Consider the following 16,284-nt stretch of genomic DNA (forward strand, 5'->3'; position numbering starts at 1 on the left):
AAAAAGGCTGTTTCTGACTATAATTTTACAAAGATGCCAAAATGTTTTAAAAATAATTTGTTGATTTGTGGTTAGTAAACTAGTATAATTTTTATGTTCACATCCATTATTTTAGTTCTTTTTTTTTTTTTTTTGTACTGCAACAAATTACCCCATAATTAGTGGCTCAAGTTAACTCAAATTTATTATCTTATATTTGGGGAGTTAGAAATCTGAAATCAGTTTTGCTGGGCTAAAATTAAGGTGTCAGTAGGGCTGTATTCCTTCTGGAAGTTCCAAGGAAGAATCTGTTTCTTTGTGCTTTGCAGCTTCTAGAGGCCTCCGTGGCTCGTGGCCCTGCATCACTCCAACCTTTGCTTCCATCCTCACATCTCTGTTCTCTGATTTGGACTCTCCTGCCTCTGTCTTTTCCTTTTAAGGACTCTGTGATTACAAGGGGTTTACCTGGATAGTCCAGGGTAACCTTCCAGTTTTAAAATCCTCTATTTAATCATATCTTCAGGATACCCTCTGTTATGTAAAGTGACACACTTAGAAGTCCTGTGGATTAAGATGTGGACATTTTTGGGAGGGGACATTATTCTATCTATCACATTTAACAATTCCAAATATACTTTGAAATGAAATGGAAAGAGAGGTTAGAACATAAGTATTTTTCAGATTACCAAATTAATGCAAGTCTGTTTTAGCAAATCTAGAAACATTAGAAAAGAAAAAATAAAACAATATTATCCTTCATCCCAGTCTCTTTTTTAGATCCTACCTTTTATACTTTACATATGATAAGGAAGTGTCATGTCATTAACTACCTTTTATACTCAGATCCTACCTTTTATACTTAACATATGATCCTACCTTTTATACTTAACATATGATAAGTATGTTTAGATCTTACCTTTTATACTTAACATATGATAGATCCTACCTTTTATACTTAACATACAATAAGGAACGGTCATGTCATTAACTACTGAGGTGTCTATTCTATTAAATGAGTTAAAAGATGAGAAAAGTTGGCGGGACTAATTTTTGGTTAAAATGGTAGAATCGGCGAGTGGATTTTAGTCTCAGTTTTAATATGTTTTTTCTCCTTTTAGGTATTTTAGATCAGCAGATAGGTTCCTATGTGCCATATTTCCTTCCTGAAAGCTAAACTCACAACCTTTCAATGCCCACCTATATCAAATGCTCAAAGCAAATATCTATATTCCAAAATAATTGATTGAAGTTACCCATATTTTACTCTGTGGTAACCTTCCCATCCTGTATTTCATTTTCAAATTACCAAGATTCTCACTTATGTGACTAGTACACTAAAATTAAAACACAAACACACTGCTTACACTCACTTTGGTCTGAGCAAAAAGACATGAAAGGTGAAACTTTTGTGAAATTTTACAAGTTCAATGGCTAACAAGCGTCTCGATCTTTAAAACAGTCAGTGAGGCTTAACTCAGTGTAAAACATCATTTATATCATAATCGAATTTCTTCATATATGGAGACTTTAAACAACCTGAAACTACAAAGAATTATCTCCCCATCCTCCTCCTTTTTGATTCTTGAGTTAATTTAGTAGCTTTAACTAGAATGGATTAATTAGCTCCAAACAATGTAGCAATTGGACATTAAATTTAATGGGGTCAAAGGCTGGGGATTGGTTCCAAGGTAGGAGTCTTATATTCACATACAACCCAGCCTTAAGGGCGTGCCGTTTGTAAAAATACAATTACAAATTTAATATCCATTATGCAAAGTGTTTGGGATCATAAGTGTTTCAAATTTTATTAATTTTGGATATTTTCATATATATATAATGAGATTTATTGGGGATGGAACCCAAATCGAAACAAAAAAATTCATGTATGCTTTATATACATTATGTCTTATGTACATAGCCTGAAGGTAATTATATACAATATTTTAAATAACTTTTTGCATGAAACACAGTTTGAACTACATTTTGACTGCAACCTGTCACATGAGGCTAAAAGGTGAAATAAGTCTCATTTTTAAGTAAAAATGAATACTTTCTATTACATTCAAAGCACAGTGCATAGAATGAGAAGATTACTGCAGAATAAGGAATAACTATTATTGTTTGTTATTCTTGTACTGAGGTTGAATTTTAGCCTTAAACTATGGTAAGAAAAGCCCTTTTTCCTTCATTTGAGCCCAATGTCAGGTCAAATACATTAAAATAAACATACTGACACAAGTCAGGGGCTTCCAGAGAGCTGCATCACAGTTTTGTGCATAAGATACACTGGAACACCAGAAAGAATAATGCTTGTGGATAAAAATGCAACACAAAACACATAGTTACTGGGCTGCATTTCACCTACTGACACCCAGCTGGGCTCAGACTTCGAAATGTGACATTTTGCCCAAATTCTACAAAACTTCCCAGTCTTACAGGTGATTTTCAGATCAATTAAGTTGGGTTTTTCTTTAAGGGAAAACAAAATTCAGAACAGTGATTTGAATTCTCACTTTCAAAACAAGTTTCCAACTCATTAAACATCACCTTCAAAAACGTGATGCAAACATGATTTACTTATTGTCTATCAAATTAAGGCATTTCATTACCAATTAGTTTATCACAACCAACTATATTTTATTTTCTACCTTTCACAAGTACAAAAGGAACCATCAGACAGTTCTCAGCTCTTCAAACCACTGATAACAAAAGTTGTGCCAGATATAAATATTTACATCGTGAAAAGTAAATGTTGCCAAGATTCCAAACTCCAATGCATCTGAAAATTGGTTTGGATCAGGTATACTGTACTGAATTGGAAAGATACCAAATCATCTGTTTAAAAAAACTCTAAAAAAAAAACCCAAATCATAACATGTGAGTGATTTTTACCATTAGACTATCTCCCAATCTCTTCTTTCCCAATACATTTTAGGGAAAAGCTGTGTTGACTTTTTTTTTTGTTTCTTTCACATCAACATTTTTCCTTTAAGACATTCTGATGAAAAGTAAAAATTATATATCCATCGTTTGTGTTAGTTTGACACATTTTCCATCTCAATCCCAATCCATACTTTATCTAAAAACCCTTCAAATGCTTGCCATAACTCTTAGGCAAAGGATTCGGCTCCTGAACACTGCCTCAGGACCTGCCTTCTGCTGTCCTCTCCAGCCTACCACCTTGCAAGCCCCTCTTCGCTCTCTGTGTTCAGCCTTGCTGGCTACCTTTCAGGTGAATTCTGGAACTCAGGCACCAAACCCCATTCTGAATTTTGGGCTTTTTCCTCCTTGCTTTTCCTTTTGCCTAGAATGCAATTATCCCCTACATCACCCTCTCCAAGAAAGGAAGGATGACCGAATATTTATTCATAACTGCAACGTTTCCTTCTTAAATACTGACTCACAGGTGTTCATGACTTTAAATAAATAATTCACCTTTTAAAAGAGAAATGTACTTAGAAGCCATGACAAGTTCCTTGCAGGATTTATAAAAATAAAACTGTAAATGGAACAATAATTAGGATAACATAGTTTTATATGGAATAGGAGGAATAAACCAAATGACCTATATATGACCTTTCCACAAAAGTGATTCTCAAGTCATATTTAAAGCAGTACACAAACACTGCATAACTAAATGGTGTTGGCCACATGCAGTGTCTTTTAAAACCTGACTTGTGACCTGAGTCAAAGTCACTTACAGCTTTTGGATGAGTCATTAGGGATGTGTGTGTCTGTGACAGTTACATGGTACAAGAAAATATATTTCAATATATTAGAAGGGGAAAAATTAACGTACAAATTTCATGGTATTTATACTGAACAGACTGTGCAAAGGAAGACAGAACAGAGCCCAATGAGCCCAAACCCTGAAGTATCAGCTGCTGGTATTAACAAAGGTTGTCAATAATTTTAAACTCAATTTTTTGCACACAAATTATTTTCCATTTCTCTTGAGTTAACAGCTAAATTACCTTTGAACACAACTTTCTGCATGTGCATTTCTTTTTTACCTTTAACACGTACTCAACAGTAAAAGATAGCCAAGTAGACATGAACCAGCAAGAGAAATGCTAAGATTCCAGTGATGAGAAGACCCAATGGGCACCTGTGCCCTTCCACAAATTAAGGAGGAGCTCATTATGGGGGAGGAGAGTGAAGGAGGGATTTAGGTGTGAGAATCACAAAGCCCAGCTCAGCATTTCTGTGCAGGAGCTAGGATTCTTAGCAAGCAAGATGCCCCTAGGAAGATTAATTATTGATTTTTATATAAATCATCTAAGGTGATTTTTGTTTTTTTTCCTCCCAAGATGATACATGTCTGATTTTATTTTTGTTAATTGGTTTTCCCACTTCACTGAGGTTAAAAGAAGGCCTAGTAAAGCAGTTTCTTAGAGAAAAGATTTTCCCAGCATGACAGGCAGGGGTGGCCACTATCTTTCTGTCCTTTACGGGGGTACTGAGGTTGTCTGATAAGACTTAAGGCAACTTCCGGAAGTACAGGGTAATTAGAAGCACAAAAATTTGACTAGGGAGAAAAAGCACAATGTAGACATTTTTCTAATGGCAGCAGGTCTGAAGTCTGTGGTATTCCTAGGTGGGAGGACAAACTCATCACAGAGACTGAGGCTCAGCCTTCAGAATCAAGATGGCCCCATCTTCAGGTTAACCATGGAAGCAATATGGTGGCTTACCTTCCTGCCCCCCGTGTTGATGCGAAGGGGTGTCAGAAAGGGGTCGAAGATCATGTGACTGGTCTCTATGTTGACTGGCGACTGCCGTTTCCCCACAGAGCAAAGATTCCAAGCTGAGTTCACCAATCCCCAGAAAGAAGGAACTAGAAACAAAAAGAAATTGTAGAATTAGGCTGAGTAGCAGGTTGGGGAAACAAGATAAACAAACAGAGCTATGTACAAAAGTGGTAAAATGGAAGAGAACCACCAAATCTTCCTACCCATGGAGATACTTGGGGGTTGCTACGGTATTTTCCTGGCCTGAATCTTGGTCCACTTCTCTAAGTCCTAACTTCATGATCTCTTGTCATCAGATTTTCTTGTTTGAGGCCCACTCATCCTGCAGTTTCTGTATTGAGTGAAGTCACCATTACCACTTTAATGCTAACATCGTTCAGGTCACATCATCTTTGCAATATGCCTGAGGTAGTACAAATATTCAGCAATTCCCTTGAGTTGATGCTCTGCTTTTCCTATCTGGCAAGAATGATGTGAAAATCAACCTTATCCTATTCAGAAGTTTTTCAAGGAAAGTGTCATTCAGTATACACAGTTTTTCTTTGGATTGTCAAGACTAAACTGAGGGAGTGACTTATTTTATGAGCTCTCTAATCAGTGTCAGACAAGAGCTTAGCAACTTGACTTCATCTTTGTTAATTCAACACTGTGTCATCAACCTAATGTACCTGTAGATAAAGAATTGGTGTTCATTTGATAGGTAGAAAAATGACATCGAGAGCTAAGCACAAATACCCAAAGGAAACCATCCACTCATTTTCAGTGTCACATAAAAACATCTATTAGAATAAATTTCTGTAGCAGTTTCCAGTTCTATTTCTATTTAAGAAAGTTTTCAGGGCAAGGGTGGGAAGCCAGTCTACTAATTTTATATCAGTGAAGATCAAAACTATACTTTCAGCCTTTCCCTGCCCCTCTCAGTACTTCCACTGAGTCTCTGGATCCATGTGTCCTTCAAATTCCCCTGAGATTATATGACCATTCATTCATCCACCCATAGTACGTGCAGTGAACTCCTATTTTGCATCATGCCCTGGGTTAGGCTGAATCTCAAGGAAGGCAGGTAAGTGCAAGAACAACTAACACACCAGGGAGGTTCACTAGTGTGAGGTTGAGTATGTTAAGAGACTCTGGATGAGGGGAAGCCAACCCTGCCATGGTAGAGGGGAGGCAGGGAGTGACTCCTGGAGAAGATGAGCCTAACAATCACATTAGCTTTCTTAAATGAATCTGTCCTCTCAGAAACTCAAGTTTAATTAAACTCAAATTGAATAAAGCCTTTAACTTAAAGTAGCCATCATTCTTGCCTATAGCATAGATGGAGAAAACCAAGGCAAAAGAGGAGTTTGGCAGACACTTGCCAAAGATACTCAAATTCTATGACTCTCTTATTTGTTATAGGCAACTGTAACAGACATGGGAGGAGAACTAAAAATAAGTTCCTTGGCCTAGACAAACACTTCAACATCAAAATAAGATGGGTCTCATTTTAAAATATGACAAATATCTAATTTGGTTTCATCCATGCCCATAAGCCTTTGGTAGACCATTTCCTTTAGTTTAAGGAGTTTGAATTGGCTTTTCAGTCATTAATGACTTTCAAAATGGTAGCAATGGCCTGAGTTACAGAGGGAGAAAGAGAAGGAGGAGGAAGAGGAGAAATATTGACACATGTGCATGAGCTTCCTCGGCACTGTCATTTCTTATCATTGCTTAAAATATGTTATCATTACAAGCTACTTCACCTTTAGAAGGTACCATGTCCTAGAAAGACTACAATATTTAAGAAAGTTCTTGCATTATGAATGCACTTACATTATAAATATAAACTTGTCTTTTCTAAACTACTCTTTTAAAAAAACACTGACTTGATCTTGTACTTATTTAGCCCTCAATCATCTCAAATTATGAAAATAAAACCTTCATTAGGGCATCTTCCTAGCAGTCTTTCTCAGTAACCCACACACAAGTGGCAAGTGTGAGCATGCCAGGGATACAGTCATGGCACGTCCACAAGTGAACTGAGTGGCCCTTGGTAAGTCATGTGTCCCTTGGACCTGACTCGTTCTTCATGGTTCCTGTGGTAGGCTGAATAATGGCTCCCCACCAATGATGTGTACATCCTAATACTCAGGACCTGTGAATATGCTTTCTTAGATGGTAAAGGGTATTTTGCAGATGTAATTAAGTTAAGGGTCTTGGGATGGAGAGATTATCTAGGATTATCTGGATGGGCCCAATGTAATCACAAAAGTCCTTATAAGAGAAAGGTAGGAGGGTCAGAGATATAGAGTAAAGATATATGGATGGAAACAGAGACCAGCCAGGAGAGAAGATAATACTCTGCTGACTTTGAAGATACAGGAAGGGGACATGAACCAAGGAATGCAGGTGGCCTCTAGAAGCCGGAAAAGGCAAGACAATGGATTCTCCACCTAGAGCCTCCTGCTGTAAGGAATACAGGCCTGCTGATACCATGATGTTTAACCCCTTGAGAATATATATATGCATATATATATACATACATATATATATACTTTTGACCTCTAGAAACAGAAGATAAATGTCTGCCATTTTATGCTGTGCAGTTGTGATAATTTGTTATAGCATTAATAGAAAAGTAATACAGCACCCCTTTACCTTTAAAACTCTGTGAGACAATAACCTCTTTGACAATGAAGACATCTATGATGCTTGCAGGGCTCTCCCTAGAAGGCAGCTGCATGATTAAAGTAGTTACAGCTGGTGCACATTGCATTTCATCTACTCCCATGAAAAGCATTAACAAAAATAATTCCAAGCCCATAAATGGATTGTAAGACTGCTATTATGTGGCAACATGGGTGGGCAGCTGCTGCTGTACTTCACTAATAAACGTCATGCCCAAAAAGTACCCCCACAAAAACACAAACAGCAAAAACTTTATGCGAACATCTGCCTTCTCTTTTATTGGGCATGGAATTCTTTATGACAAACAGTTTCAGGGTTTTATATCCCCACTTCACGATCAAAGCCTGTGTCTCTGATGCTAATCACCTGCTCAGCCAATCGAGGAACAACTGAGAAACACGCTCCCCTGCCCAGCTGTGTCTCTCATTGGCTCTAGTCCTGAACAAGTATCTAAGTTTATTTACCCCTGGATTGCTGATTTTAAATCAGCTGTGAATTAATAGCTTTTCAGAAATAGAAGCCACCTTAGAGTTTGTCTGACTTAAATTCATTACATGGATTTAAGGCCATACAGGCAAGGAGTAAAGTCCTCCACTCTAGGTCACACAGCCAGGTAGAGGCGAGGAAGGACAGAGTAAAGAACAGAACTCAAGATTTCCAGTGCTACTGAGCCTCTGCTGCTCTAAACCCCTTCTTCTCCAGCAGGCTGTATACATGAGCAGATCATTGCAGGAAATTTCAGTTAATTGTTGCCAAGACCCCTGTAAGACTTTTGCCATCATTTCTCTTTTGGTAAATCAAGAGTAACATTAGTGCCAATTTTCCAGTTAAAATAAATTTCAAGTGCAAAGGTTGGAATCAAACTGCTTTGAAAGTCAACTATTCTGAATACACTTAGGATTTTAAAGTAGCCATACAACCATGGGGTAATATACACAGAATGGCCTGGGTGTGAAAATACTTCAATTCAGGCGATGTGTTTGGGTCCCATCTGCAGGCCTCTGAGGAGACCTGATGGGAATGATTGCACACAAAGAGCTGCTCCAGGGATAGTTTCTGGGGTCAGCTGCACCGGGTAAGGTTTTAGTGCAGATAAAAATGAGAAGTCTTTGCTGTTAGAAGCAGTGTTAAGTATTGGGACAGTAGTTAAGGTATTGAAGCTAGTCCAGGGAACTCAAGTGCCAAATAGACCAGACTAGGTCTGCAAATGTGGTGTAATCTAGATCCTCAGGAAATGGTTTAGAATGAAGGCTGTGAAAACAGGAGGGTATGAAGTGCCCATGTCTATTGGGGCATAGGAGTCAGATGGCTCACTTTACATGCAGAGCAAGAATAGGTATATGAATGAAGGCTTCAGTATTTAGAGTGAGAAACTCACCCTGTGGGTTTGCACAGAACTCTCAGTTATATCCAAGGTTCTGATACTTCACTACCCTTCATAGTGTTATCCTTCAGGAGTAAAAGTGGCTTATATAACGCTGTCACCTTTAGGAGTAAAAGTCACCTTTAGGAGTAAAAGTGGCTTATATAATGCTGTGGCAGGCACTGCTTCTATTTCCAAGCTAAGAGAAATATTGTTGAATTCTTTCTCTTAGTTTCCATGGCTATCCTCCCAAATCAGATTTTTAAACTTTTATTTTTAAAGCGTCCATTATTACTGCTTATTAGCTAATGCCGTGTCTTTTGTTTACTTGATCAATACAATTTATTGTTGACAGAAAATGTAAATAAAGCAAAATAAAGAATCACTCTAATTAATGGACAACCAGTCTGATGATGTTTGAATTCCATCATCCCTGGCATCCTTGTTGTACAATCTTCTAATTTACATATAAACTAGAACACAAAACAGACCTGAATATTTTTGCAAATTAATTTTCATACAGCCTAAACCATGGAACTTAACTGCTGCATCACAGCGATGTGTTATCTTGCCAAAATATTTCCCAATGGCACTACTGCCATTCTTATCATAAATTACAAATCCCAAACGTTCTCTTGGCTCTGGGTCCAGTGAGTTATGAAAGATGCTCAGTGACTCTGTGATTTCAACTGCTTAAATCATGAGCCTTGGCAAACCCAAAGCAAAACTTCTCAGCTGCTTGTTCAGACCCATGAAATAAAAAAGCTCCAGCTGTTTAATAACACACCTTGGCAATGTCCAGACAAAAACAACAAAGTTTTCACCAAAAACAAATAGGTCAGAAAAGCAAGGAACCAGAGGAATCAAGTCCGATAAGGGAGTTAAAACTGGCCTCGATGACATCTTTGTCCTAGAGAAGGCGTTCCAAAGTTAGATTGAGCTTTTAGGCATCTTCCTTATTCATTTGTCCTGAGTCAGCAGAATTTGCTGTTGTGGGCAGGATGTTAGGCACTTGGAATTAATTTACACAGGGTATGTGAATTTGCTAAGTCCTATGGCAACAAGATAAATTCAAAAGCATTTACTGACAGCCTCTGATGTGCCAGGCATTAGGATTGGCACTGAAAGTTGATGCAACAAATCTTTACTGAGGACCTACTATGTGTCAGGCACTGCCATCAGTTCTGGGAAGTCAATTATGAATGAGAGATATGGTTCCTATTCTCATGAATCTTGCAGGCTAGTGGGAAATATGGGAGACAAACAAGTTTCTATATGTCTATCTGTGTAAAGTTTTTAGTAAGCATGTTGTGGGAGACAAGATGGTAATGGATCATAGCTTAAAGCATGTATGGGAGAGAAAACCTAGGTAGCACGGTCAAGGGAGGTCTCTCTAGAAAGGTCAGCTGGTAGACTCTGGAAGGACTGAAAAAGTTGCTTTTATACAGAGGCAGGAGAAAGGATGTCCAAGGCAGAGCAAAAGAGAGCAGTCTTGGCAGAGAAGAGCTGGATCGTTCAGGAACTGAAAGGAAGTCAGTTGACTTAAGCCTGATGGACCAGATGAGGAGAAGAGCGAAATGAGATGGTGCTGGCTGGGTAGACCAGGAACAGATGGTTCAGGGCTCTGCAGGCCACACTAAGGAGTTTGCATTTTACTCCAAATTAATAGAAAGCCACTGAGAGTTTAGCAGGGAAGTACCATGGTCTGATTTTTGAATTAAAGGCAGGTATCTGCCTCAGGTGGAACACAGCCAACAGCAAGCTTGACTATCCTTGGAGTAGTTTGAATGGGAAAAGAATTTGTTCCCAAGCAACAGCTGGGGACATAGGTTTTTACATGAATTTAATCCTATTGCTTTGGGTGTGTTTAAATTGTATCTCAAAGGCAGAACTAATTGAATGTTTTAAAAATTATTCTCTTCAAAATATGTGCCAATAAAATTGTGTTTTCCTAGGATCCAACTAGTGCTTTACAAACCATTCTTTGAAGCAAGGAATATTTTCATGAAGACACTCAGCTAAAGCAATCTTTTCTTGTTTTCAAGCTGTAAACTAAGTCCCCTACTTTTTGGTCAAGGAAAAGCAAATGAAAGTTGGGAATATGAACACTGGCATAAAACATATCTACAGTGAATTCAGTCCTACAAATAAAGCCTTCCACTTTGATATAGCAATCTCTACTTTGGGGTTATAAAGCATATGAATACATTTTAAATAAGAACTCATATCTTTCCCTTGCTCTTTTCCTCACCAATCCTGATTTACTGTCTCTTCCTCTCTTCTCAACAGTAATAAATCTCCACTTTGAGCCATTATTAATGAGCAAGTTTAAAATATCCACTGCTGCAGGCTTTTGGTCCCTTTCTGATTTCAGATTTATTTCATTGATGGAATTGGCCTTAAAGTTAACCCCTTTGCTGATGAATTCTTCCTCCATTGCAGGGCCTCCGACTCATAGCACATGGAGGGTCCTTAACTAGGGCTGCCCATTGTTAAAGGTAATTTCTCCCATTGAGAACTAGGGCTGTCACTTGGGAACCTCTAAGGAATTGCATATATTCTATTTAACCCATAATCATTAATTTGTGCATTCATCTAAAAAATTAATGGACTGTATCTAATGAACCAGGGAGAGAGAGATAAATCAAAATGTTCCCACTCTTCAGGACACTCAGTATGGTGGGAATATAGGCAAGCCAAAAAATAGTTATAACAAAATATGATAAGTGTTATAATAAAGGTATGTGTACATTAAGGCTTAAATTAATTCAGACCAAGAAGCAAGCTGACCCGGCCCTTTTCTCAAGTGCTAAGGCAAGCTTTACTAGTAGAGAGTGCATTGTTTCAATCCTATTGCTTTGGATGTGTTTTTAATCTTGTAACTAGTTAAAACATTGAAGCATTTCCTCAAACAGAGATATACTAGTCCTAACAACTAAGATGGATTATCACCAGAATACAGACTATTATACAGGGAAAATTTAAGCCACTGCATCTTCTGACTTCTCCAATATTTCTCCCATACAGCTATTATTCTATGGGGGAAAGATCATTAGCACCATGTCCTTACCACAGAACCAAAAGAAGGTGGCTAAATTACTAGGTGGCTTCATTCTCTATCTGTAAAAACGGGGATGACAGCTACTTCACAGAGTTGTTAGGAAGATTGTGAGAATGTATTTATAAATGGTCTAGCATAATGTTGGCTCTATAATAAGGATTTAAAACATTAGAGAAGGGGTTGAGTGAGGAGGGGGAACAGCATGAACCACACTGTGATTCCAACACTGTGGCATTCTCAGGGCAGAGACAGATGAGGGTGAAGGATCCAGGCAGAAGGGTACAGGGAGGCAACTTTCAGATGCCCACCCAACCCAGCCTGGTTTCAGAACAGGGCGCTCTGATGGGAGTCTAGGTCAGAGGATTAGTTGCTTAATTCCATACTTTCAATCAGCCATGTGCATTTATTTCTTGAATCCATAGCTCTCAATGTCTGGATAAATGGAGGCAGTGAGCAGCGATATGGGTCATCCAAGAGGGTTTTTAACTCCAAATAAAAATGATTTTAATGTAGCTTTTGGAAGTTGTCAGATTGTTTATTTGTGCAGCAGCAGCTTCATCCTTCTTCCTGTTTGTGCTTGGTTCCAAGTGGTGACTGGCTTGATCCCAGAAAACACATCACTGAAGGTAAAGAGAAAGGAAGAGGAGGGAATTCTCTTTTGCTGATCACCCCGTTTAACAAGCTCTGTGCTAGGAACTTGACACATCTTATCTTGCTCAATCCTCCTCAATACTGTTGTTTTACAGGTGAGGAAAATAATACCCAAAGACATCAGATGACTTTCTAAGGTCACCTGGCCAAGTAGGTTAGGGAACTAGAATTTGAGATCAGTTTATTTCTTTAAAACAAACAAACAAAAAAACCACACAAAGTAATGCACATATTGTAACATGTCAAACGATCCACAGGTATATAAAGCAACAGGTAATCATCTCTTCTTCCTTCCAGTGAGGCCCTGAGGAAAGCAGTATGAAAGTGTATGAGGCATCATTCAATATCTTTTAGTATGCTCCTACAAACACACATACAAATATATATATATATAAACATATATATATATTTTTTTTGAGAGGTTCATTTCTAAAAAAGAAGTATTTTTATAAAAAGTAACATTATGCCATGGATGTCCCTCCATGTCCATACTAATAAAGCTACTCTTTCTTGTGTAAAGCTACAGAACTTCTACAGTTTGAATGCACTTCACTTTTCTCAATCTTTCCCTAGATGAAAGACATTAAAGTTATTTCCATCTTACCTTATCATGAAAATCAATGCCGCAATAAATGGCCTCAGAGATATTCTTTTTCATACTGGTGCTTTCATTTCAGTAGGGAAGATTCCTAAAGGTAGTATTGTTCAGTCGAGGTATGCACATGCTTTATTTTAATAGATGCTGTCAAATTAGTTTCAGAGATACTGGTAGTGACGGTGATGAATATTTACTCTCCTATTGGCAATGTGTGATGTGTCCATTTCCCCTCAATCTCCATAGTATTGGATGTTATTTATTATTTATTTTTAGCAATCTACAGGGAAAAAATGGTATCTCACTGATTGAATTTGCATTTTCTAGTTACTAGAAATATTTCTAGCATATTCTTATATGCTCATTGATTATTTGCATTTATCTTCTGATCATATTCTTCACATATTTTTCTCTGGGTTATTTATGTTTTTCATTTCAACTTTAGCTGTCATGTGAATTATGGAGATATTAACCTTTTGTGATATGGTATAAATATTTTCTCCTAGCTTCTTATCTAGCTTTTAAACCTTGTTTTTTTGGTATTTTGCTATATAAGGATTTTACCATTTTGTATGCTTGGATTTGTTGATAATTTTCTTTATAAGGTTTCTGAGTTTTCTCTCTCATTTAAGATGGCCTTTCCAACTACAGGTTATATATATGTTTTCCTTAAATTTTTATAAAATATTTTTATTGTTATATTTTTTACAATTTGATTTAAAAATATATCAGTGATTAATATCTGTATATGCTATGAGACAGGGGTCTAACATTTTTCCCAGGTAAAAAGTAAATAGTGCCAGCATTATTTATTAAACAAACCATCTTTCACCATCAAACTGAATGCCCCTTTGATCACAGATTAAGTTTCCATATGTACTGGATTTGCTTCTGGTCCTTCTAGATCGTTTCACCTATTTGTGTATTCTTGTGTAAGTGTCATGCTGTTTTGAGTGTAGTAACATTTATGGTAATTTATATGACAAAGCTTCCTGATCAAAAAGACGCTGCTCTTCCCCTACTACCACTATGGGACCATAAACACCCAAGCTCCAGGGAAATCTGGAGTTAGGACTAGCGATCCTAGGAACCCTTATGCTGTTGGAGCATTCTTGGGGGCACAAGACTGTCAGAGGTTATCTGGCTTCTCCTCATGTCTTCAGGTAGTTATGTACTTGAGTCATACTTGATAGAGGAGAGTGCCTGCCCCTTTCCTCAAAAAGCCCTCAAAGGGAAGATGGCTGACTAGGAACAGCTCCAGTCTCCAACTCCCAGCGCGAGCAACACAGAAGACCGGTGATTTCTGCATTTTCAACTGAGGTACTGGGGTCATCTCACTAGGGAGTGCCGGACAATCGGTGCTGGTCAGCTGCTGCAGCCTGACCAGCAAGAGCTGAAGCAGGGCGAGGCATCGCCTCACCTGGAAGCGCAAGGGGGAAGGGAATCCGTTTTCCTAGCCAGGGGAACTGAGACACACAACACCTGGAAAATCGGGTAACTCCCACCCCAATACTGTGCTTTAAGCAGACAGGCACACCAGGAGAATATATCCCACACCTGGCCGGGAGGGTCCCACGCCCACGTAGCCTCCCTCACTGCTAACACAGCAGTCTGCGGCGATCTATCCGCAAGGCAGCAGCGAGGCTGGGGGAGGGGCGCCCGCCATTGCTGAGGCTTAAGTAGGTAAACAAAGCCACTGGGAAGCTCGAACTGGGTGGAGCTCACAGCAACTCAAGGAAGCCTGCCTGTCTCTGTAGTCTCCACCTCTGGGGACAGCGCACAGCTGAAGACCAACAGGGGAAGCAGTGGGGGCCGGTACAGACGTGAAAGACTCTGTCTGACAGCTTGGGGGAGAGCCGTGGATCTCCCAACGCGGAGGTTGAGATCTGAGAACGGACAGACTGCCTGCTCAGGTGGGTCCCTGACCCCTGAGTAGCCTAGCTGGGAGACATCCCCCACTAGGGGCAGTCTGACACCCCACACCTCACAGGGTGGAGTACACCCCTGAGAGGAAACTTCCAAAGGAAGAATCAGACAGGTACACTCGATGTTCAGCAATATTCTATTCGGCAACCTCTGCTGCTGATACCCAGGCAAACAGGGTCTGGAGTGGACCTCAAGCAATCTCCAACAGACCAACAGACAGTCCTTCTGTCAGAAGGAAAACTATCAAACAGGAAGGACACCTATACCAAAACCCCATCAGTACATCACCATCATCAAAGACCAGAGACAGATAAAACCATAAAGATGGGGAAGAAGCAGGGCAGAAAAGCTGGAAATTCAAAAAATAAGAGCGCATCTCCCCCTGCAAAGGAGTGCAGCCCATCGCCAGCAATGGATCAAAGCTGGTCAGAGAATGACTTTGACGAGATGAGAGAAGAAGGCTTCAGTCCATCAAACTTCTCAGAGCTAAAGGAGGAATTACGTACCCAGCGCAAAGAAACTAAAAATCTTGCAAAAAGAGTGGAAGAATTGATAGCTAGACTAATTAATGCAGAGAAGATCATAAACAAAATGACAGAGATGAAAACCATGACACGAGAAATACGTGACAAATGCACAAGCTTCAGTAACCGACTCGATCAACTGGAAGAAAGAGTATCAGCGATTGAGGATCAAATGAATGAAATGAAGCGAGAAGAGAAACCAAAAGAAAAAAGAAGAAAAAGAAATGAACAAAGCCTACAAGAAGTATGGGATTATGTAAAAAGACCAAATCTACGTCTGATTGGGGTGCCTGAAAGTGAGGGGGAAAATGGAACCAAGTTGGAAAACACTCTTCAGGATATCATCCAGGAGAACTTCCCCAACCTAGTAGGGCAGGCCAACATTCAAATTCAGGAAATACAGAGAACACCACAAAGATACTCCTCCAGAAGAGCAACTCCAAGACACATAATTGCCAGATTCACCAAAGTTGAAATGAAGGAAAAAATCTTAAGGGCAGCCAGAGAGAAAGGTCGGGTTACCCACAAAGGGAAGCCCATCAGACTAACAGCAGATCTCTCAGCAGAAACTCTACAAGCCAGAAGAGAGTGGGGGCCAATATTCAACGTTCTTAAAGAAAAGAATTTTTAACCCAGAATTTCATATCCAGCCAAACTAAGTTTCATAAGTGAAGGAGAAATAAAATCCTTTACAGATAAGCAAATGCTTAGAGATTTTGTCACCACCAGGCCTGCCTTACAAGAGACCCTGAAGGAAGCCCTAA

The 16,284-nt window shown here is 39.0% G+C and overlaps 1 protein-coding gene across 4 annotated transcripts in view; it reads right to left on the bottom strand.

Moving 5' to 3' along the window:
- Window positions 1-16,284, bottom strand: part of CA10 (carbonic anhydrase 10) — a 556,725-nt gene that overhangs the window by 303,430 nt on the left and 237,011 nt on the right. For all 4 annotated transcript variants that reach the window (XM_010372201.1, XM_010372200.1, XM_010372202.2 and 1 more), the window contains one exon: window positions 4,674-4,816. In XM_010372201.1, the coding sequence (XP_010370503.1) occupies window positions 4,674-4,816 (143 nt within the window). The remainder of the gene's footprint in view (window positions 1-4,673; window positions 4,817-16,284) is intronic.

The sequence above is a fragment of the Rhinopithecus roxellana genome, chromosome 19, assembly GCF_007565055.1.
Source record: "Rhinopithecus roxellana isolate Shanxi Qingling chromosome 19, ASM756505v1, whole genome shotgun sequence".
In the NCBI taxonomy this organism is placed as follows: domain Eukaryota; kingdom Metazoa; phylum Chordata; class Mammalia; order Primates; family Cercopithecidae; genus Rhinopithecus; species Rhinopithecus roxellana.